General features: G+C 41.5%; 1 protein-coding gene and 1 long non-coding RNA gene across 9 annotated transcripts in view; one reads left to right on the top strand and one right to left on the bottom strand.

The window, feature by feature from the left end:
* KCNQ1 (potassium voltage-gated channel subfamily Q member 1) overlaps positions 1 to 10,771 on the top strand; it is a 389,773-nt gene extending 379,002 nt beyond the window's left edge. For all 5 annotated transcript variants that reach the window (XM_068683465.1, XM_068683458.1, XM_068683459.1 and 2 more), the window contains one exon: positions 8,352 to 10,771. In XM_068683465.1, the coding sequence (XP_068539566.1) occupies positions 8,352 to 8,552 (201 nt within the window). In that variant the 3' untranslated portion in view covers positions 8,553 to 10,771. The remainder of the gene's footprint in view (positions 1 to 8,351) is intronic.
* Positions 1 to 24,638, bottom strand: part of LOC137857236 (uncharacterized) — a 79,196-nt gene that overhangs the window by 46,878 nt on the left and 7,680 nt on the right. The gene's annotated exons all lie outside the window — the stretch shown is intronic.

Genomic DNA, 24,638 nt, shown 5'->3' on the forward strand with positions numbered 1-24,638 from the left:
TTTAGTTTAAAAAAAAGGCTGTATCCTGAGGCTGTGCTGGGCCAAAGACTGTAGATTTTGGACACTGTCCTAACTTGAAAATTTCCATGTGTTTTAAGTCTTGTCTCATTTATCTACAACAAGAGTTGACCACAAATGTTAATTGCTTGGCTATAGCCCTCTGGATGCCAGATCTGTGAGCGTTGCACACATCTGGGCACGCGTTCAGTGCTGCGAAGCCAGCGGGGCTGGCTGGGGAGTTTGGGGAGCGATTAGCAATCAGAGGGACTTCTTAGCCCAAATCTACACCTAGAGCTAAAGAAAGATTCTCAGGAAGAGCTGATTTCCAATAGTTTGGGTGTTTTAAATAAGCCACATATTTTTGCAAGAAGTTGTTAATAGCAACCACAAAAGCGCTGAACCACAGCCACCATTCCCAGCTCTTTTTTCTCAAGCAGCAGCAGTTCACAGTCTCCACTTCTTGCCATCTTCACAGCCACTTCCATCTTGTTCCTTGCTTCTGTCTCGACTAGCAGCATTTTAGGTCATCCAGCCTTGCCTTGACTTTTTTAATTATTTTTTTTTTTACCCTTGGGCTTTGAATCCTCTCTGCTTTTAAAATAACCACTGCCCCAGAATCTTTGCACCATTTGAGGTCTTGTAGTCTGTAGCCATTCGTGGCCAAGTATACTTTGCTCTTCCATGACTAATTCTTCCTTTTGGCAGTGTCCTACCCACCTCCTTAGCAGAAGTAGTATATATTCATTTTACCTTGCTTCCCTTAGTCAAGCAGCAAGTTATATCCAGGTAATTTTATGAAGGTGACATGAAACAGCATCTGTCTTTTTATTGTTGCCCCTTGTTTCTTTGTAGGTCCTTAACAGTTTCTCTCATACCTGACATTTTACCAACTGCAAATCCAGAAGCATTTATTTACATCAAGATTACATACATGAGTTGTGTGTAAGTGATTAGAAATAGACAAAGATATCTGTGAAGGCTGCTGTTTTATTGCATAATATCTTCTTCAACTACTGCTGTCACTGAAGGCTGTATCTTAATTTTCATCTGAGGGAAAAATGGCAGTGTCATAAAAGAGACAGTTACAAAAAAATGCAGCCAATATTCTGTGCTGGGTAATACGTAAGCCATATTTTATACAAATCACAGATTCCTGTTACACAATACTTAAGTGGCTTGTTCATATCACTGAGTTTTTGACCTGTCAGGACATGTCTCTTAATATTGGCAGTTTCAAATAGAATTCAAGGGAGACTTCTAATATGAAAAATAGCAGTATAGTTGTAATTATACTCCTCTAAAAATCATGAAAATCCACATGAAAGAAATTGAACTGAGCAAATAGCTAGCCAGAGATGTCAAATTTCCAGACACTTTGAGGATGTTTTTAGAAAAATATATTTTTCTTTAGGGAAAAGGACATGTGGAAAGGAAAAAGACTTCTCTTCAGTACAAGGACCTAACTATCAAAATTGCTTTCCCAATTCTAATTAAAAGAAAGAATGCATAGATTAACCCTCTAATTTTTCCTATTTCCTATTGCTTGAGGATCTGTTACCCTAAAGCTTGTACTCTACATTCAAGACAAAATTCTTCAAAAGAACAAAAATTACTCTAAAATGCCACAGTTATAGTCACTAATCAAATGTCCACATGTTGGTATTAGCAGTGGTACCAATTCGTTTTACTTTCCAACATAATTCAGAAAAATGTGACAGCTGAATTTCTACACAGTGCCTCAAGAATGTACTGTGAGAAGTCAAGCCCCTTGTTAATAGCAATTCTCTCTGGTTTCAAGGTAACTCCTGGAGAATCGGAGGCAATGCCTGGTTTGTATATCCCAGTTGTTTCTAAGCTCTGGCCCAGACTCAGTGGCTCAGAAGTTTCTTCCCAGTCCCAGCTCACCACTCTGTTGAAAGCACAGAGCAGCACACATTGGTTAATAGAGAATTATCAGCAGCTACTTAAGAGGTTGCAACTACTAAAAAGTAAGCTTTTTCTTATGCTTTTAAGAAATGTGAGAGAAAAAAAAATTCTGTAAAAACACAGAGTGAGGAGACCAGCAACAGTTTCAGTCTACTGAAAAAAAAAGAAGAAAGAAAGAAAAAAGAAAAAAAAAAAAGCTGTTAGTATCTCAAAGTGAAGAAACTGGCACTGACAGCTTTATACAAGACAGCTGATTTTAGGATACAGTGTGTAACAAGTGCCTTTCTTTCCAAAGATGCTTTTTTCTCAAAGTTGTCAGTTTTACTTGTCAGTTAAGACAGTGGTTGCAGTGTTAATATAATATTTTCATTGACTAGTCATGTGCAGCCCACAAAACCTGCTAATTTGGTTCCTCAGAAGCTCAGCCTTTATATTTTTCTAGCCAGGAGTAATGTTATATTAGAAGAGAGTGTTTTCTCACCGGCTCCACTTCCTCTATCCTTCCCCCAGACACCACACACATACTCCCTTCTTTGGACAACTCTCAAGAGAAAGTACAGACAGTCTGGAGAACAAATCTTCCTTCATGCAGATTACATTCTCCTATAAACACCTCAGCAACTGGTATATAACCTCCAGCAAGAATGCTGCCTAATCTCTGGCAACAAAATAAACACATCTAAGCCAGAAGCTCTGATAAGGGGATTCTCAAGCATTTGCAGTCTTGGGTGCTGTAAATGGAAGAATGACAGTTTCCAATATTTTTGAAAAAATCATGTACCTGAAGAAATAAATTTTCTTTAATAATACTGAAATTGTTGGTCTCTCCTTCCTCTATTATGGAGAAAAGTTTAAAGTAAATCTATATGAAGATTCCTATACCTATCACTGAACTTTTCTGAAAAGCCACTCCTGATACTGTTCCTGTCCACGGGACTGTGAAACCTCTAAAGCATTAACTTTTAGAAATATTTTGATACCAAAACGTGTAGGGACTCAGCAACAAGGGGAGCTAGGGAAGCTGCTCTCTGAAGCTTCCTCAAATATTCTCAAGCACATTGCCTGAATAGGATAGATGCCACTAAAGAAAACCATGATTTATAACCACACCTTACGAAGAGGTGTTAGGTTGAAGAGCTCACTCTCCATTTGCTAAAGTACTGGTTAATAGCAATACATTCCTTCATGTCATTGCCATTAACATGTATCATAAGGTCTGGAATATTTTTTGCCTCTTACCTTTTCTATGACTAAGTCATTAGTATGCCTGAAGATGGTTTTGTTAACAGAAGGGATTTTTGGTGTGTTTTTTCTGAAAGTTAAAGCTAGCTCATTAGCAAGTACAGTACTGAATAGCAAACATGGAAAAGATTATTTTCAAAACCACCTATGAGGATACACAGATGAAGAGAGCATGACTTTCTTTTCATTAAAGTTTCTCATGTTGCAGAGCAATAGGCTCCTCGTCATTAAGAGGCCATCAGTGGTGATAAATATTTGTCATTTTCAGTTATTTTGAAAAAATACCTTCAAGAGTTGCTGCCCTTTGAGCTAAAAAGCTGCATTCTCAGGAATTAACACCACTCAAGTTAATTCAGGGTAGCAGAATCGTGAGTCTTATGTTTGAAAAGTAGCTGAAAATTTCGTTTATCACATTTTCATTCAGGCAAGCATAGCCTGCATTCTGTTTTATTTCTTGTCCTTTAGCAGATTCACACTCATCTTTCCCTATTAAGAGCAAGCATGGTCCCCCTGAATCTACTGAGTGAGCACGGTGCATAAACTGTGCTGATTAAAAATTTATTGATTTAGTTCAAATTATTTGTTTAATCAGTCAACTGCATTAAGAATATAAGTAGTTATGAACAACCTTATAGTTGAAAGGGACTATGATTTTTACCCTTAATAATATATTCTTTTAATGTCCAAGTTTTACTTCTGAAATTTCCAAGTCAGGGAATTAGAAACCCAGAATGAAGGGCAGATGAGACAGCTTTAATCAACAGCTTTAACCACTCCAGATCATGGAGCAGTGCTTGGTTTAACTTGGTAATTTGTAATTAACTGTGGTCATTGTGGCCAAAATTGTCAATCGCCAAAAATTTGTCCTTGGCCTGCTCCCCTATCTTGAATATTGATGGCTGAAAATACCGTCCCTTTTAGCTCCATGATTCCAGCTCCCCTTGCCCCTTTCCAGTAAACCCCTATGACAAGTTTTGGGAGCAGGTCTCCACTCTTTAGTTCTCCTTCACAGTGCTGCATTAAGGAGATTCTCTTCCAGCTGCCCCTGGAGCCATCCAGACTTCCTCTTTTTTGGGGGAGAAAAAAAAAATTAAGAAAACAAGTTCATTGTGACCTTTGCTATCCTGAATAATACCACAGATTTGCTATGAATGTTTAAAATGTAGCAAGAACGGTCTCTGCCTTGTTCCTTAACACCTTCTGGAATGTCTTTTATACCTTTGTAAAAGTTGGCATGTCATTTTATACTGAGTTGTAGCTGTTTCCTGAAAACACCACCTCAGAGGGTCCCGTGGCTCGCACGGGAGCTGTGTCATTGCCTCTAGTCTATTGGTACGGGATGTCAGTGTAGTCATACACCTCTGTGACTTCTTTAGGGATAGAAAAAATTGCTGTGTAAGATAGCTACATTTGTTCATGATGTGACATTTAAAACCTGTGCTGTAGACTTTCTGTCTTTACGAAGAGCTATTTGTTAGGTTTCTTTTTTTTTCAGCGCGCTGCATGGATGGGATTTTTTTTTTTTTCATTTCTAAGAGCTCACTTCAAAGCTTGTTTTAATCTGCTTCTTTCCACCTATGCTTAGTCTATAGCCCCTGGATCCTTTTAGAAAATTGATTTTGGAGGATGGAAAACTAGTTGTCATACAATATTTCAGTAAGACTTTGGAATAACTGTGGTGTGTAATTTCTGAAGAGTTTCAAGCACTGCTTGCTCTCCCCAATAACTACAAAACACAAAGGAAATGATTTGCATATAAAGAATTTGATCATACAAGCATCATACTTCTAATGAAGCATAAATCAGCTAGAAAGAGGTTACTTAGTTTTTCATAAAAGAAGCAGTCCCAGTTATTTTCCTATGTAATTAACACTGTTTGCTGTTTTAAGTGGAGGGATCAGAGTTGTCCAAAGCAGTTAAGATTATAGCCACATCAGCACTTTTTCTGTTTGCTTTACTTTTATTCATTCTGGCATCATTGCTAATTTCTAATCAGGTAAATGTGTTTGAAATTATGATTCAGGGAAGATGATACACTTATCCAAGCAGCATGTTAAGTGCATAAACCTAGTTTAATGAAAAAGGTATTGCACACTGTGACATTTTTCTAGTGGTTATAATTATCTCTGCAGAAAACAAGTGAAGAGTATATTTCAGGATGTGTATTTGGATAACAACAGGCAGATTGGGACTGCTAACAAGCAAGGCTGTTACCAGCAAGCAACTTATTCTTGCACATCCGAGGCCTGCGGTAACAGTAGAAGTTGCCTTCTGGTAGCATCTAACTCTCTTTAAAATGTCTCCTGCTTTAAGCAGAGGACCCACTTTGGCAGAATTGACATCGTCCCATTGCTCTCTCATTTGCAAACATAATATTTTCTGATACAACCCCAAGAGGCATAAGCAAAGCAATGTACAAATCCAGAGCACACTGAAGTCACTGGAAGTCTGTGATTGCCAGAAACTACCACAGACTTAAGAGCATCTTGGAGCAAGCCCATAATGGGCACAGAACTTCCTGGCAAATAGCTTTGCTTATTGGATAGCAAAACTGATCAAACAACAACTAAACACAACCAGCTACCTGTACATCTCTGCACAAATGGCTTTAGAGACCTATACCAATAAGTAGGAACGTGGAAGATGAAGGTCGTTCCTTTTCATCTCATATGGCTCAGCTCAATAGTAATTAGCTTCTGCCTCTGCTTCTGTGGGCCTCCTGCACTCCACAGCTGCTGCAGCCAAACCTTATTCCATAGAAAAAAATTAGACAATTATCTCAGGGAATTTATTTCCCAGCAAGAGTATTCACATCTCACTTCTCTCCAGTACTTCATCACCAAGACACACAGCTGTTGAAGGGCTATCCAGATCTCAGTCCAATCTACTGTCATGTTCAATAGCTCATCACTGCAAGAGTTTCATAAATGCACATTTTCCAGATATATCCTCAGTCTGTGTTTCCTCTGGTAATCCCTGCCTGGAATCACAAATTTAAAAATGCATCTATAAGAATCCCCTAGTTATTTAGAATAATTAGCCAAAAGACGTTTCTTCTTAGAGGGAAAGTTGTCCTTTGGACTCTAAAGATAGCTGTCTGCCGTCTTCCACTACAGCCTTCCAGTGCAGCTGTCTCACAAAGCAAGCAATGCCTGGGCGGTGGGTGGTGGAGGAATGAAATGCTTTGGCAAGCTTCGCTGCCCCTGATTCGTACTGTCATGCTTGGAACATCATGAATTTGCCATCCAGGATAGGCACCATTAGCGCAAAGCTTGCCTTTTTTGAGGGAGTGAACGGTGATGAAATGAAAACCTGATGATCTGCTCCATTCTCCATCTGTATTTCCTTCTAGAAATCTTGAACTTATGTGTTCTTCAGCTTCCTCATTTGAAGAATCTCATCTTTCAACAGCCATTTCCATCCAGAATTACTAGTGTTTCATGTACCATCTAGGGTGCTTTGCCTAATGTTTTCAAAACCAGCTGCAAAGTATAAATCTCTGGCACCTCATATTTTTAAATTACTGTATCTGCTTCCCTACCAGTTGTACAAAGTGTTTGAAAAAAACAGCATTTTCTCTACGGTAGAAAAACATTTTAGTCTCTGCTGAAATCCTCCAGGTTTGTTGATGTTCTGCTCAGCCTTACTGTCTTTTACTATCCTGTGTGATACTTGGATGATTGCCAGGCACATATAAATTGCTCCCACTCATACTCTTTCTGGCGGTTTTATGTGCCTTTCACTACTTTCTAGCAGATATTTGAGGCGGCAATTTATTCCCATCACGTTTTTTCTGCTTACTTTCTTTTCCCTTTTTAAAACCTATTACCTCTTCTTGCCTAAGGGTTTACTTAGTGTTTTAGGATCCCTGTGGATGGGTCTGAGACTCCAATGACAAAATTGTGGCTTTTTCTTTATGCTTATAGCAGGGAGTGGAAGGCCAAATGGCAGACTCTCACTGCCCAGTTTCAGAGCCTCTTGCCATCCAGGAAGGACAGGCATCTTTCCTTGAGGAATGTTTGCCTGCTTGCCGTGCTGATGGCTTGAATTTGAATTCCCCAGATCATAGCTGTAAGCGCCTGTCTTCCCCCCACCAGGACATCTGGCTCAGTACGCTGGAGTCAGAGCAGAGAGGAGGCTTCCCATGCCAGATAAAATGGATGGTACACATTACTTCTTGACTGCAAAGTGCAAGAAACCAGAGACTGAAATTGTGTTGCTCCTAGAAACATTTGGTTCTTGATTTTCCTCTGAGTAACACAAATGTAATCCAAGCTTGGTCTAGGTTTTGGACATCTCCATAATCTAGTCTCTCTTAGGTATGCTGATTTTTCATTATATTTTTTCCTACAGAGTAGAAGAGCAGAGAATGCAAATAAGAGGAATTAAATAATGTAAAGAGTATCTGTCTAAAGGCAGAAGAAAATGAGCATTATGGATCCAGTCTGAACCTTCCTCTGCAGGTCTCCAGCTTTAAAATAAGCTTTAATCCATCTTAGAAGAGTTCCTGACTTGTTGTAAATCATGTAATTCAAATGGCAATCCTAGTGAACGCTGTGTCATTGGAGCAGAGACAGAATGAAACTAAATCATGTCCTACTCCCTCCCCTTGCCACAGAATGCAGCTGTTATGCACTTGCATCAGCAAAAATATCCGTGGGGCATTTTGTGGCCTGAGTTGGTAATTGGACCCAAATGTAACAAAGAGAGCATCAGTCAGTCCTAGTTTACTCTGGATTAGATCACTGCAAGTAGGGTGGATGTTTACTATAGCATATTGGTATTATTAAGGCATATAAACATGTTAGTAGTTTATAATGTTTTAAAAATATATGGAGACAATAATGACAACAACAACAAAAACACAGAAGCTCAGTTCTGGGACTGAGTTCCCTATCCCAGCTCTTCTCTTTAAAAGCCCACCTGTCGTGCATTCATCCAGGTATAAAACAACTGTCAAAGCACATCGCAGAGATGAGAATTAACAGGCCTCTCCTCATCCAACACTGACCAGTTGCATTAAATTTCTAATGCTGTGGAACTGTGGATCTCTGGTGTCTTCCTGGAGGTCATTGTCATGCTAATTTAAAAAAGTGTCATTTTAATGTCGCATTTGTATCACGTGGCTTGTTGCAATTTTCTCACACACTGACACTAAACAAACCTTCCCTATGTCTTTGTAGGTTACACAGATGGACCAGAAACTGAACCTCATTACAGATATGCTGCATCATCTGGTTTCCAGTCAGCAGGGGGATCAAGGGAACAACAGATCATCTCAGAGAGGCAACAACGTTAATTCAGATCTCTTTCTCCCTAATAACACCCTACCGACCTATGAGCAACTGACAGTACCAAGAAGAAACGAAGATGATATATCCTGATATGGTATAAGTCTGGGTCGGGCTCTTACCACCTTTCTCCTTTAAATGGGACTGAATGCTGAGAGCCTGGAAGGAATTAAGTTTATCCGCCATCCAACAAAGCACGTGACTGCTGTGTGTATACACCACTAGTCTCAAACACACTCTTCTAAAAGCCGTTTGTAGTAGCCTAAGGATTGCTGGGCTGTGTTCTACCAGGCAAAACTTACAGAAACCTCCACATCGATTTTGTTTGTCAACAAAAATGATCACAACTCATTATTGCTCCTAAAGACCAAAACAATGTAAAGAGAGGCAAAATTGCAAGGATTTAGGGATCCTTTAATAATAATAATAGTAATAATAATATTCTAATAATACTTGAACTTAGATGGAAAATGTGCATTTTGTTTATGAATCTGCAGATAAATATATATTTCTACTACTAATGTTTTTAAAACAAAGTAGGATAACTTATGTTGTTTTTATTGTATAAACATACCACTAACATTCTAGAGAATGACAAACCACATGCTGAATGATTTTCTTTTGCTGTTTTATTTTAACATTGCTATATAAACATTATCAGATAATGACCAGATTTTTTTAATCTGTTTTTCTTCAGGGAGGAACTAATCCTTAATCTGGAACAATACTATTTATAGTGGAAAGTACTATAGATTTTTTAAGATACCAGTTTTTCATGGGGAGACGATAAAGTATTACATAGAAAAAATGATTCTGCTTTCTAGGAAATTTTTGCCAAAGAATTTATATATAAATAGAAAACAGAGTGGTCTGAATGTCCTTGTCCTGAAATAGCTTTTTAAAAAGAAGGCCCACCTCTTCTTAAATCTACTCTTTTTTTTTAAGCTTACACTATCCAAAAATAGTACAGCAGTCTGAAGTGACTGGACTTGCAGGTCAAGTGCTTGAGCTGGCCACTTACTGAGCATCCATAATTCTTGCAGGACTTGAGGCCCCAGTTCAGGAAAGCATCTCTCAACCAGACAGCATACATGACAATTTGAATAGTTTCCTGAATAATAGCTTAAGAAATTTGATTCCCTTCCAGAGTCATTTGGTATTTAAAAGTGCTAGCTCTAATGCAGAGGACACAGGGCCTCACCTACAAACCACGTTACCCCATGTTATAGTTGCAGTAAGAACAGCAGAGTTTGGCTTGGTGTGATTTTTCACATGTACAACCTGAGCAGGATTGGAGAGTTGATTACTAAGGCTGAAATTCAACCCTTGCAGATAGCCAGCACCTGTACCATACCCACCCTTCTTTGAAAGCAGAACATCTTTAAGGTTGACAGTGTCAGAAAACTGAGGATGACAGCACAGCTGATTAGTCCAGCATGGTGATGGTAGCCCATACTGCTGGCAAAGGAAGGGGGAGACATGGACAGGTTAATCAGGTCTTGCACTCTGAGCATCGTACACATCCAGGGCACCTCACTGCAGAGACTGTACCCGCAGTAGTCCCCTCCCAGCTGGGGACACCGGGTGCCAGCAACAGCTCTCTAAGCCTCACCATGCAGGTGGAAAGGAAAGGAGCTGCAATGAAAGCCTGCAGCGAGGAAGCAGGGCTCCATGCTGAAATCTCTGCAACAAGGCACAGCTCATCACAGCTTTGCGCTGTCCCAGCCCGCCTCACGGGCAGGTGCAGCCAGATGTCCCGCCCCACACCAGGGACATCTTGGCTGCTGTGTGACTTTAGCAAACTGAGATTTCTGTAAGTTGTGTTTCACTCTAGCACTGTATGTAAAAATGTAAGATTTCAGTGTTTGAAAGCAAGCAGACTTAAAAACCAAAAACCAACGACTGGAAAACTATGTCCTAAAGCATCATACTTCTACACAGCAGTTCCCGTTATAAACCTTTGTTATATACAAGCAGTCCGAATTGAGATTTCAGGGAACCATCTCATAGTACTGCTTATATGCTGGACTTTGTTTTAAACATTTCATCTCTTTCACTTGGACTGCAGAGAAAAGTATACTGTATTTAATTAACTTCATGTTACAATTATCTGGTCTTGCTGCTGTACAATAGAAAAATGTTAAGGGTGTAGACATTTACAGACATAAACAGGAATTGTACCTGGGCATTATGTTTTATAGAAAATCAAAATTGCTGTGATTACTTTGAATATTTTTTCAATGAAATTCACTGTGTAATTTCAGGTTATCAATCAGCCTATTAATTTCCTAATAAAATACAGGACAAGAGTACCCTGTCTTCTGTTTTTTCTAAAATCCAGAAATTTGATACGTGTATGAAAGTTGCTGACTTTTCTTTTTTTCTCTTAGTACAGTGTATGGATGTCTTAGTTGCAGCACAGGACTGGAAACTTCTGCTGATTTTTTACTAGAGAAATAAAAAATAAAATTAAATTAAAATTAAAAAAAAAGCACGACTTAATCAGCTGGGGTAGCCCTGGGGAAAAAGATGTATCTTTTAGCACTTGCTAAAAGCATCGAGGTCTATGCCTTTCTAGAGGCATTGTGATAACCAGCAAATACATCCATTCCAATCTGGTTGTTCTCAAGATCTTACCTACGTTTTCTGTTTGGCAGTTGATCTGAGTGATAACAGTATTTCACAGTAAACATCTCATGCAAAAGATAATTCCCTTGTGTTGGCATGTCAGTTAGTCCCTATCCTTTTGAACATCTCCAGTATCCTGTATCCTCAGAATAATCAGGTTTTAAAGTTCTCCTGATGGCAGGTTGCTATGAGGCCTGATTCCACATCTGGGTCCAGCTGATCCTTCCAGAAAGAGCACCAGCTCTGAAACCTGTGACCTCAAATCCCATAATCCACCTTGCCCTTAGAGAAGATCCATTCTCCAGGCTGTCTTAAACTGAGCCATCAGAATTCATCACACAGCTGCCAGGAGGTAGCCATCCCCAGCTGCTCACCAGAGACAGGTCTTACCTCTCTGGTCTGAGGAACAGACTAGATTTGTTTCATCTGCTGGGGCTTCATACCTGGAAGACTTCTCCTGAAAGTAAGTACCTCAGCTTTTTTCTTCCACTGCTATCTATCCTTTGTTGTGGAATAAGGGTAGCAGGAAGATGAGCTGAGCAGCTCGATGCCCTCACTGCCTGAAGTAGCTGTCATGCAGTGTGTTGCTGTTGAAACCTCATTTGCTGCTGTCTGCTGTTCACGTAAATTGTTCAGAGCATTTTTTTTAAGTGAATAGGAAATGCTTGCAAATTGTGTGAAGGCCAAAAGAAACTGTAAGGTAGGCAAAGCCTTGACTTTATGGTTCTCTACCCTGTTTTTGTTATCAATGTTAAAACAAAGAACTGCCTGAGAATGCAGAAAGAGTCTCTCTCTGAGCACCTCGATAGCAGTTTGGATTATAAGATTGGTGTAACCCCTATCCCTACCTACAATATAAATCTCAGCCCCCAGAAAGTCTGCCTAAAGCCTGTCAGCTGGCTTCGCTTCCCCAGCCTGCCAGGCTGCGGTAGGTCAGGCCACTACAGCAGAGCAGAGGGTAGGAAGCCAGGGAAGAAGAGAGAAGAAGGTGGGGCTGCCCAGCTGAAGCTGATGGTGGAAACACACCAGCTGTCCCCAGCAGATGCCCGTGACTATGCAAGTTTGCAAAAAAGAAGATCAATGGGAGGAAAGATGGGGGGGTGTGCAAGGAGGAGGTTTAGAGAGAAACAAAAGCGTGGGCTCCTGGTCTGAGCTGCACTGGGCTTGAAGAGAGATAAGTGCTGTGCCTGGCATTAGTATTAATCTGTGGTGTGACCTCTGGGCGAGTCCCTTCACCTGTTGGGCCACATTTGTTGCCCCATCTCTTCCACTTAGCCCACTTGTCTGTTCAGACCACAAATTCCTTGGGACAGGGACTGCCTCTCTCTGTATGCCTGCTCCATGTCTAGCACAAAGGGACTTTAGTGACCACAGTTATATAAATGTAATACATATGAAAAGCCGGTATTATTCTGAGCCTATGCAGTTTCAGAGCTGGAAGCACTTGCTGCCACACTGACAACTATCGGGTATTGCTTCTCAGATTCCTTTTCACAAAGTATCTTACAAAAGAAGAGAAGTCTGAACATTTCACTCTTCTATTTTAAAGTAGGCTTGTTTCAAATAATGTAATGGGCCAGCATTATGCTCCAGTGCTAGAGAAATAGTTTGATGTCAGCACACAAAATGGCCATTCTACTGCAGCAAGTTAACAGCAGCTGTGGCTAGCAGACACCTCTGTGCTGATTTATCATCAGTTCTGAGGAAGGTGGAAATATTCCAGGGCTTCCCCTACCCACTGAGCTAGAAAGGTTTGGGCAAGAAACAAATTGCTCCTTGAATTATAAAAAAATAAAAATAAAAATAAATAAATACAGAAAGATTTTCTTCTCTGAGTTTAAAAGAGAAAAGGTAAAAACAGTTTTAAACTAATCCTCACATTCCCTGCTGAGATGGGTATTATCATTCTCGTTTCACCGATGGGGTGGTGGTTTGCGAAGAGGAGGGGCAGAGAAGAAGAAAAGGAAAAAGATTAAAGGTCTGATGCAACTCCCATTTATGTCCCACTCCTGTGCAAATCTACTTGTGTGCTTCGTTTACACATAGGAGTTGTGCTGTTGCCTTCAGTGGGACTACTCAGTCCATGCAGATCACTGTGAGCCTTTGCAAGTTCAAAATCTGTTAAAGAAGGCTTCCCGTAGGTTTAGTGGAAGCTGGAATCGGTCGTATCTGCAGTATTGCTTTCTTTGTGGTCACAAAGACATCTGAATTGACAAGTTTGTTTCATGTTTCTGTTTTCAAAGCATTGGCTTATACTACTCTCATATTTCTCTCATGTTTTCAAGCCACGACAATATTAGAGGTATTTCTTTCTACTTTGCTGATAAGAAATTTCCTTACCTACCACTTGTGAACACCCATAATAAAACAATTTTACACAAAAGGAAATATGTTTTTAAATTCCATTTTAGATAACTTGTATAACAGTTTGGCTCTTAGGCTCCCTAGTCAGTGGCAGCTATGATGAGGAAACATGAAGGGAAGCAAGACAGAAACTAATGGAAAGAAATAGTTGGTACCCAAGTGTGTGTGGGACCCATCGCTACAGGATTTTCCTTGTGTTCAGCAATACTTAACCAAGTTCCAGCAAGGATTGGGTCCTGTGAACAAGCAGTTGCTGAGTACAAATAGAAACTAACAAGTATTTCTGTGAACACTGGCTTTTTTGTGTCTTGTCTGTGGGATGACTTTGATGTCTAAGAAGTGCAAATTTCAGCTGAAACTTTCTTTTGCGGTTGCGATGTTTAGCAGGTCTGTTTCCTGTGTCATTCCCCTGGTGCCTGACGAGATGTGAATTCACGCTCAGCCTTTCCATGGCCAGGACATTTAGACCAGGCAGTGGCGGGGCCCCCTCTCTTCTGCCTCAATGTCTATTTTCACAAAACTTATAAGAACTTAATTATTTTGTAGACCTCTACCCTTCTGTCAAGTTTAGTTGAACTAGGCCGACAGGTTCAAAAGTTATTCGGGGGAGGCAAAACAAACACAGTGTGAGTGCATTAACCTTGTTTCCACGGGAACTGGGCTAAAAGTTCCCCCCCTTGCTAACGCAGAGATTCCGAACAGATACAACCCCCAGCCCTGGGGCACGAGAGCATCTCTGGCTCCTGGGGTTAGGAGGAGACCTGCAGAAGATTCGTTCCAAGGAGCCACCACCTCTGCAAGGCTTTGTGTACCTTGCCTTCAGGGCAGCTACACAAAGATGCTGGAAAACAGTGATATTTTTACAAGGCAGCACGGCAAGTCTCACATTGCTCCGAAAGACAGCGACCTAAAAGCTAATATGACAAAATGGTTGGCACCACAACAAAGAAAATGCAGGTGCCGAATAGGCGTATTATTAAACGTGTCCATGCACATTATTGTAATGCAGCGTGTTGTCCAGTGAAAAGATGCCTACATGGCTGGCGAGGGAGCACTGCCAGGGAAGGGCTGGCCCCAGAGAAACAGCATTGTCCGAATCAGGCAGAAAGTTCACATAACTCCCACATTGGCTGGCAACTGCTGCCTACGGGGAACAGCTTACCAGCCCGACGTGAGGCATTATGCTCTCTACCCGTGGATTTGCACCTAAGAAGAACCGATGCATAAAGCCGATCTCAAAATCATCTTGGAGCTCCGTTTTCTTCAGAACTAGCATTGCTCTGGCGAACTGCCCAGGGATTTAGACTCAGCTAATCCAGGCTTGGCTCTCCATGGCAGACACCCGTGGAACAAAGAAAAGAAAGCTTCCACGACCCTGTCAAGTTTCTGGTAAATCACTCGGCCAGGTGCAGAAAGTGGGATAGGCGGTCGCCAGTGAGATTTCTTGGATCAGAGAAAGGCGAATCCCCAGAGGGGGGGAACAGAAGAAGCTTTGGAGATTTTCTTGCCATAATTTACCAAGTATATTTGTAGCATGCAGTGCCTGTGCATTTCACACAACCCTTAAAGCACACTGAAATACTGAAATGCATTGCTGCTGCTCTCCGTGCTCCATAGTTCACCCTGCTAATATGTGTTCCCTGCCAGAGCCAGCAAGGACTTCTGCTGTGTGCTGATTTTTTGGTTTGTCATTGGACAGTTTTTGATCATTTTTGTTAATTACAATGAAGAAAATATTATTGTTGATGTTATTCTTTCTAAGAATTCATTCTTTTTATTCTAATCCATTGAAGTAGGGGATTACTTGGAGACATATCAGCTCCTTCGTGTGATTTTATTTTTTTTTTAGAAATTTAGAAGTTGGCAGTCTTGTAGGGTATTAAAAAAAAAAAAAAAAACAAAGAGCAAAAGAAATCCAATTTTCAGTCATGCTGTGTTATATAGCCTTAAGAGTATATTGATCATTAATTCATAAAGATGAATGCATTAGATAGAGTGGTTACAAGCACTACCAGTGCTGTAAGAACTAGAAACATGTATGAAATATTAGGATTACATGCAGCTTGTGAGATGCTATCATCTATAACTGCCATTTAAATATTGCCTAATTATTTGTTAGATCTAATGATTGCCTAATCAGGTTATTACCTGAGCTATCTGTAACCTAAATATAAAATGTGATTCATGTTTTACTCCTTTTCCATCTTTGGCCCTGATTCTGCATGTAGTTTTTCTGCTTTGATTCCATGCTTTCTACTTGATTTCCCTAGAGATTTCCCTCTAAATTAATCCAAGCATTTCCTCTCCTTTATGTTCATCTGATGTGGGTCTGATGGGCAGAGAGAGATGTGCACAGGTAAGAGCTGCTGGCCTGAGGACTGATTCCACAACATGAGGGTTTTTTTGCAAGCCATAATACCATTTTGAATCATAGTTCATCTTTTAAAATCCAAATGACAGAACACACACTTAACCTGACCTTCTCTGCAAGTACTGCATACTGGAAATTAAATGCCAAAGGCTGGCTACCTGCTGCAGGACCCTGTGGCTGCTCCCTGCACCGAGACCCCTGGGCACCGCTGCAGCCATAGGGCAGCTTGGTGGCTTCATATGGAAGTTGGAGGCTGCCATGGGGCAGAAGGCCAAAGCAGAAAAGCAGAAAGGTGAGCCCCCAGGCAGGGGCTGGCTCAGAGTGCAGGTCTGTCACTGAGCAAAAGTACTACCCCAAGCATACACGGTTCATTCACACTTCTTGCAACCTTTTTTACTACTTTTTTACTAACCAACTTTTACTACCCTCTCTTCATCTTGCACCGAAGCCCTAAGCCTTAATACACCCTTAAAGTACTCTGACATGTCCTGAACCTTTATTTCCATCTGATTCTCCCAGATCCCAACCTGTCTGGAAGTCAGCGAGCCTTTCTGCTGACTTCGGTGGTACTTGCAGCGGGCTCACGCGATGTTTTCTTATGCCCACACCTACTTCTGCCTCACCTAACAGACGTCTTAGTCACTGCTCCTTGGCGTCGCGCAAGTTGTGATTAATATTTCCTTCCTACGCCAGTCATGCAGGCTGCGATTTTCATTTTGGCTTTTAGTTTTCCTCCTTCCCCCCTTCCCACTCCCGACAGAGGCGGAGAACAATTCCTGGAAAGGAAGACTTCTTTCCCCCGCATTGCACAAACATTCGTGCGCAACTTCGGGGAGGAGAGAGGGGACTTTTGAGAGCATATGGTTAGAAGCATTTGGGGGTTTTCAGATGGTGAATGACCGATGAGGTCTCAAAGGGGTTTTATTTATAAATGATAGACTCCTGAGAGAGAAATAATTGCTGCTCTCCCAGGCGTAAAAAAGCAATTCACCTGACATAAAACCCAGGGATAAAATTAGCTAAATGAAAGTGAGATATGGCAACTGTATTAAGCTTTTTTTTTTCTTTTTTCCTGAATGGTGAATCATTTAATTTTGTTTTCCCGTCCTTTCTTGGAAAGAGAAAAAAAAAAAAAGGAGAGAGAAAAAAAAAAAAAAAGAAAAGAAAAAGCAAAGTGCCTTGGGTCTGAAAGAACAGATGGTGCCCTGCTCGGCCCTCCGACGAGCTCTGCAGCGTGCATTCCTTTACTCTGTCCTCTCAGATAACTGAGTTATACAGCACACGACCATCTGGTGTATGACACATCTTGTGTCCCCCAAACAATGCCCCGGCAAACCTCTTCAGGGGAGAGGTTAGTTTCTAGGGTAACAGCAGCATGTGCAGCTCTGCGCCTTATTGAGATTCAGGCCTCCTCACTTGTCCCTATTCTTCTCCTTCCTATTGTTGTCACTTGAGCTTTTGCTGCTTGGTTACTCAGAGACTGACAATATCCATGAGTATTTTGTCCCCAGCCCAGAAACTATTGTCTCCAAATTTTGTTTCATTATTTATGTTTTCAATATCCAATGGTTGGCTGAAGCATCTGCTGTAGAGTGATAAGGCAAGTGCCTATTTAGGAGGACTGGGCTGCTGCCTGACAACAATGCTTTGAATTATTTAGGTTGTGGTTGGACAAGCCTTTGCAAAAGCCAGGATATCCATGAAGCGCTGAGGTGACTTTATTTATTTGTCTACTTCATTTTTTTTAGGTACTTGCATCTTTTAAGCCAGCTGAAAAAGCTTAAAGCCTTCATAGATAAAATCATTTCTTGAAGAAGTAGGTCTGCTCATTGACTACAGGTCTCTGGATTTTTTCTTTCTAGGAACTATTAAAAAAAAAAAAAGGAAAAAAAAAGGAAAAAAAAAAAAGAAAACCACTGGCTTTGCTTTGCTTTCCTTTCAGACTTCTAGGGGGGTTCTTCTGAAGTGACTTTGTTTTTTGAGTGCTAATATTCTCTGCTTATTTAAGGACCCAAAACCATGATCAAGCATAAGAATTATGCATAGTACCCTGAAATTCAATTCTAGCACTGTAATTCAGAAAGTTTCATCAGCAAACCGAAGTAGCAAATAGATGTTTTCTCCACCAGTGAAAGATGCATGTCACTCAGAACCCTTTACTCCGTCAAAGAACACTCAGACTAGCAGTGCTAGGTAGTTGTAATTGCCACAAATTGCCAAAATCCCACAAAATTCTTCATGTATCTGCATGGAGTAGACTGCTCATTGAAAGAAACTGAAAATACTTGTTTAAAAACCTGTAAGATGAAGCATGAGGTTTTAAAAAGTATTAAACATGCAATTAAGGCAATGTTGGTGACCTCTAAGCACAGATACGCTGAACATCAAGCCCAAGTGCTTTCCTCAGCCAAGGTATGAGTAACTTCTAAAAGATATTGCATCCTATCTCTCAGGTGAAGGTCGAATATTAGAAAGCCATCAATAACAGTTAAGAGGGCTTTTGTGTATATGTATCAAATACTAACAGCATCTATATCCATCAAAACATCATGGTAAGCTTGTTATAATGTCAAATCTGATTCAATATTTTCACTCATTCATAGCAGACTGAAGATTATACTTTTGAAGTGACACTTGTCATATATTCATTTTACGTAAGAACAGTTTTTTGAAAGATTTGCCTAACACATTTCAGATCTACCACTGGGGTGAACAGAAACAGGGTGTGTGGCTTTCTCAACAGAAATCCACTCCTGACACCTTGTTTGGTAGACCTCAGAGCTGGTGGCAGAAAATCAAAAAGAGATGTAACCCTGAGCAGCACTGCCAAAGGAGGGGATTTTGGTCAGAGCATAACAGAAGGGAAAAAAAATCTGCTTAGTTTGGAAGTCTGCACCTCCTCTGGTGAATATAAAGGCAATATCTAAAGGGAATTTCACTTTTCTTTAAGGAAAAGCAATAGCTCCAGAGAAGAGGAGGTCTCACAGGGAAAGGTACTGCTTTGCAAGGTCTGGGTAGTCCTGGAGCGTATAACGCTGGGCGAAACCTAGAAGGTTGTGTATGTCACACGAGGTGCTTTTCCTATATTAATTTCTAGGACCTTTTTACAGGGAAGGTGAAGTAAAGTGATGTTTCCTATGAAAAACTGACTAATTCTTCCTCCCTCCCCACTCTCCACTCAAAGGGGGCTGGGTAGTAAACCCCACCATATGTATTTTTTGCCACAAGCTGTCTTCCTGTTCTGAGGACTGCAGATCTGACTTGCAAGCTGCAGCCCTGAGTTCCCTCTGCATCTCTTCAGTATGTGAAAACAATTGGAAGTTGAACCCGAGCTGGCAGTCCTTCCTGAAAAAGGTGTTCCTGGTCTGAGAAGAGCAGAGGTATTCCTTTAGGAATTGTGGAAGCAGGGTCCAGTACCAAGACTTCATAGTGGTCTGGTTTCCTGAGCTGGAGCAATCTGTTTCTGAAAGCAGAATGGAGCCAAAGGAAGGTAACCAGAGTGGTCAGGTGACTTGAGAGCCTGTATTAGGAGTTTGTCTAGCCTAGCAAAGCAAAAGGTTAAGGTTGCTCTCAGTAAGTACATACAGCAAGAAGTGCTATTTCACCTGCAGGACAATGCTACCACAAGACAAATATGTACATCACCCATGAATACATTCACAAAGGTTTCTAACCATCAGAGAAGACGCGTTCTGCAACATCACCCTAGTGTAAATGCTGGGGGCCAAAATGCCCTGCCAGCTGTAAGAGGTCACTTCATTAATCTATGATTGCCTGCAAAGGCAGGGAATTTCTTTGCTTGACTCAAGACATCCTGCAGCTCCTGGTTGCATGGGTTTTAAGGGCTGTAGAGACTGGCTGGCTTGAACTTCTGTATGATGCAGGCCGTAGGTCTCACCCAGTAACTCTCTCCTGAGCCAAGCAATTTGTCTGACTTAGGCATTATCTTACAAAAAGTCATTCAGTCATGGCATGAAGACACCAGGATCCACTCCTTTCCCTGAAGTTTGTTATAGCTTTAATTCGTCCACTATTAAAGTGGCAAACTTTTCTTTTTTGGGTTCACCCTAATTGTTCACCAGTATCTTTGATTCTTATTTGGTTTTCCATGGACAAATAACATAGCCTTCTAGAGCAGGAAATGATCTTGCCCTAACCAAGACTGCAATAAGCCTGGTTGTGAGAGGAGACAAGGGTAATACATAAACTGATCCAGCAAAGTTGAAGTTTTCAGTCATTCCTTCTAAGCTGTACCTTCCATTTTTAGTCATCCTTCTGATGCTGTACCTTTATATTTTAGAACCTTGTTTGAAAACGATAAAATTACCTCAGTGCTGTGTTGCAGCAGAATCACAGATTTGTGATTTCATGCAGTTTAGTGGTGAGGCTTTGTGACCCTCAGAAATTCTTCTTGTGCATTGTGGAAGCAGAGGAAAGGGATAGACAGAGAGGGAGAAACCGCACCACCTTGAGAGAAGCCAGCTGCCCAGGGTATCTGCAGGCAATGAACTGAGGAGCTCAGCTACCACAGCCAGTCCTCACATACAGCAGCACCAAGTGTATTCAAAACTATTTTTTAAATGGTTAGGAAAGGAAAATAAAGGAAATGCAGGACAGTAAGGAACACAGTTTAGCTCCTGAATGAGAATGGCTGTCTCTGCATCTCTGAAGAAAAATAAAATGGGAACTCTGCTTTCTTTTTTTGACTGGCTTTGCTTTTGTCAAGTTTTGCTTTTTTGAGTTCCTGCCCTGTTTTAGTGGCTAAGGCTGGCATAAGCCTCATCATCTGAGAAAACAAGGAGTGTGGGTGATGGATGGATGGATGGATGGATGGAGGGAGGGAGGGAGGGAGGGAGGGAGGGAAGGAAGGAAGGAAGGAAGGAAGGAAGGAAGGAAGGAAGGAAGGAAGGAAGGAAGGAAGGATGTGCCTGTAGCATCCAGAAGGACGATTAACTCTTTCTTTCTCTATATATATGGTCTTGTTTGTCATTGTTTAAAGTAATGTGAAGAAATCACAGAACTCACTTTGTTTCTGGAAGAAACATTCTGGACCATGCTATTCTCCCTTTGTCCAGACCTCTGAGACCCAGATGAAGCCAACCAGTTGTTCACAGCATCTGCTTCTGTTGAGAGCACTGCAAATAGCTTCCCAGCAAAGAGATTTCTCTTTGGAAAGGATCACTGAACAGACAGAAAGACAAATTAAATTAGGAAGCATAAAGCAGAACGCCATGAGCAGAAGGCAAAAGGATACACTGACATTGGCGTGTGAATCAGATCGTTTGCAAAGAAGACAAGTGTACTTGTTTTTTTCAGGAATGTCTGAGTATTTTAATACTTTCAGGAAAAAATGATGGCACAGTCTGTTTAGAGGCAATGGGAAGGAAAAAGCAAAACAAAACAAGTGGGGCCATGAGACATGGTGCGATTTGCATCTAAATACGTTTTAGCGATAAGAGCATGTTCAGAGGAAAGCACAGTATTGCCAGTTCACGAGACTTACTTTCTGATATCTTTGTGGGAACCAAATGAATTGCAAAACATCTGCAAGGTCCAAAGTGTCAATTATGCCTTTATGTACATGGAGGAAATGTCACATGATTGAGGCAGTCATTGGACATGGTCAATTGTAAGTTTTTATCCTCTGCTTAGCCTTAAAGCCTCACTCAACAGTCCCCTTAGACAAAGGCACTGTCAGAGAGGGAGATGGATCAGTTTGGCCACTCATAGGAGTCGCTTATCAGCACAGAAAGTGTCCCCAGCCTTGGACAGCTCTGACATTTTGTTTGCATATCCTGCTTCACTGGTGCTTCTAAACATCTGCTTCAAGATCTGTGCATCAAGAAGTAGCCTGGTGAAAACCGAACACAAAGCCCAGACACCAGCTAGGATTTGGAAAAGTAACCACGCAAGCAAGTGGGTTTCACAAGTTTCTCTCAGACCAGACCTACATTTTGTAGTCAGCTTTCTTCTCCAGCTCACAAGCAACAAGCTTTTAAAAAAATGCCAACTTCGCAGAAGCATCTTACAGGAACGTATAAAACTAAGTCATGCATCATTCAAGGATCGCAGGAGCTGCCAAACCAGAAGAATGGTTTTGAAAGGCCCATATGTGTAACTGTGAATGCCAAGTATCTTCATTTTAATGGCTTGCGTGTTACAGTTTATATTGAGCACTTCGACAAGTCCCAACAATATTCTTTCCGGATTTGCAAACTTGCATTACTTCGCAAGGAAACTTTTAAATCCAGCAACATTTGTACTATACAATTTGTGCGTGTTTTACTGCAGTCAACATCTGCGGCCAAACAGCATCCCTAGTCTGTAAAACTGCACAGAAATGCCACTGGCACCATTTCCAGCTGCACTCTGGGCTGGGGTCCCATCTCCAGTTTCCACTATCTTTCATCACTCTCCAGCCAGTGCTAGCCGTGTGCTTGGGTCCTTCAAAGCCCATACGGATGCTATCAGGACCTGTGTGCAGCACTCTTCTGCAAGAAGGGGGCCCTGGGTGGAATTTTTGTGGCAGTTAATTAAGGATGTTTCCAGAGAGAGCCATCAGAGGACGTTCCAAAATTTAGCAATTTCTCCAAAGCCCCCTCTCTAGGTTTGTGGAACAGAACTCCAGCAGTCTGAACAGCGTGAGCCTCTGCACCTCCACAGCTGCAACCGGCGTCCTCTCGTTCCTGCATTACACAACCCCTCACGCCAACTGCTGGCACTGATGAGGGCTGTTGGGCTCGATACAGCTCCCTTCACATTAAGAAAGATTTGAGCTGGGCTTGTGATTATTAGATATAATTATGACAGTATTGCATCACCATGGATGCTCATGTAAAGTCTGACATCTGCATACGTGTCTGGATTCACTTGGAGAGAGTGTTCCATCAGATGTGATGCCATTGGCAAGATGCAAGCTGGGTAAGAAAATGAGCAGTAAATGGGAGAAAGGGAGAGGGACAGGATGGAAAGTGTTTAATAACTAAAATTTTATGGCTATGTATGCTTCTGCTGCTGGACTGTGGTGTTATTGTCAGTGCTGACGCTGTATGATGCAGCCAGAGGAAAATAACAGAAGTTAAACAATGTCATTTGCACGCAGTCTGCTCTGTCCTTCAGTTGTATTTTTTCTTCACTGAGTGGTCTCTGTACCAGCCCTAGCATTCATACGCAGCTCATACTTGAGCTCACAGAAATCCTGATGCACAGCTTGGCTGCTGCCAAACCAAAACAAAAAAAAAACAAAACAAAAAAGTCCAGGAAGCCTGCTGCAGAGCTCAAGACCAACTTGTTGCAGCGTAAACGGGGCCTTGATTACAGCACATCCGGAAACAGCAGCTTGCTCGCGTGGAAACAGAGCCAAGCCAGGGCACTCACGTCAAAATAACCCTTTATAACAGCCGAAGTGGAAATATGGGTCACAACCCTTTAGGTGAACGATCCAAGCAGAGAGAGAAATGAGCAGAAAGCAAGACGTGCCGGAGGAGTGTCTGTCATTGTTTTGGAAAGCGTGCAGCCAAAACTGTAAATTGCGTTGTATGCCAAAGATAAAATCTCTTCTGAATTGTGGAAGCCTTTGCATCTCTTTAACTCAGATTTCTATTTCTATATGTATATAGCTGTTGTCCTCCCCCCGCTGCCCACTTTGTGCCTCTTCCACCGCTGGGCTGCAGAGGATTTCCTGTCCTGCAGACCAAAGACCTGGAAACTGTTTACACATGCACGTGCCCACGTGAGAACAAGGCAGTTAGGCGCTTGTCCTGCCTAAAATACCGGCAGAGTGCCTGGCTGTGATTAATATGCAGGGGAAAAAAAAAAAAAAAAAGAAAAAAAAAAGGTATTAAAATTTCACTCTGGTTGTGGCTGGTTGTCATAACTGACAAGTCACGACAAGGTAACCCATCTGCGTAAATACAAAAACAACTGAAAAAAGGATGGGGTTTGCTCTGTTGTGGGACCAAAAGTTGCCTAGTAACCAAAATGAAGGTATGTATTTAAAGCTGTTGGATAAGCCTACCAATACAGGTATTCCAGGAAAGGATGAAGTGTGTTTCACAATTCCAGGAATGGAAGGGAGTTTTATGAAGTGAACAGACGTGCATCACGTGCACAGCAAGATAAACCCACTGGACAGCTCTGCAGCGCAGCATGGATTTGGATGGCTTACGTCAGGCATGAATTTGGCTGCGCATTTTGTAGGGGAGCGCAGGGGAAGATCATTCCAATAGTACAGTGCTTGAAGAGATGATTCCTGGAAACTGTTTTCAAGCTAAATTTTTGGGCAGCAGTTCCACTGTGCCAGCGAAGCCTTTGTAAATAAGGGCTCTGCAAAGAGAACATTTAATACAGAGCAAAACCCCACAGCTGATGAGAGAGGCTATGGGGAATCAGTACTTATGGTGAACAAATCAGGCTCCAGCCTCCAAGAATCTCACTGTAGAACAGCAGTAATTGCCAGGAGAGGTCAGGCTGCTGTCCTTCATCCACTGCCTCTGAAGCAGACAATGGCACGTGTTTAGGAAAATAGCCATAGAAAACACAGCTACAGGCCTATCTGGAGAATAAGCTGTCTGTAAGAATTTCTTATTTCTATGCTGGTTACAGGCAGTCTGTCTGTTATATGTGGATTTGTAAAATATGTTCAGCAAAGGCTTATACAGAAGGCTGGGTCCCACCTACAATAAAACGTGTTGCCTTTTACCAAGCATATGGGAAAACACCAGACACTAGGACTATCCAATGATGGTTTCCTGTTCCTCTGGACTTAGTTTGAGGGTATTGGTGGCACTTACAGCTTAACTCTGACTGAAAAGTCA

This window comes from Anas acuta, chromosome 5 (assembly GCF_963932015.1).
Source record: "Anas acuta chromosome 5, bAnaAcu1.1, whole genome shotgun sequence".
Taxonomy (NCBI): Eukaryota; Metazoa; Chordata; class Aves; order Anseriformes; family Anatidae; genus Anas; species Anas acuta.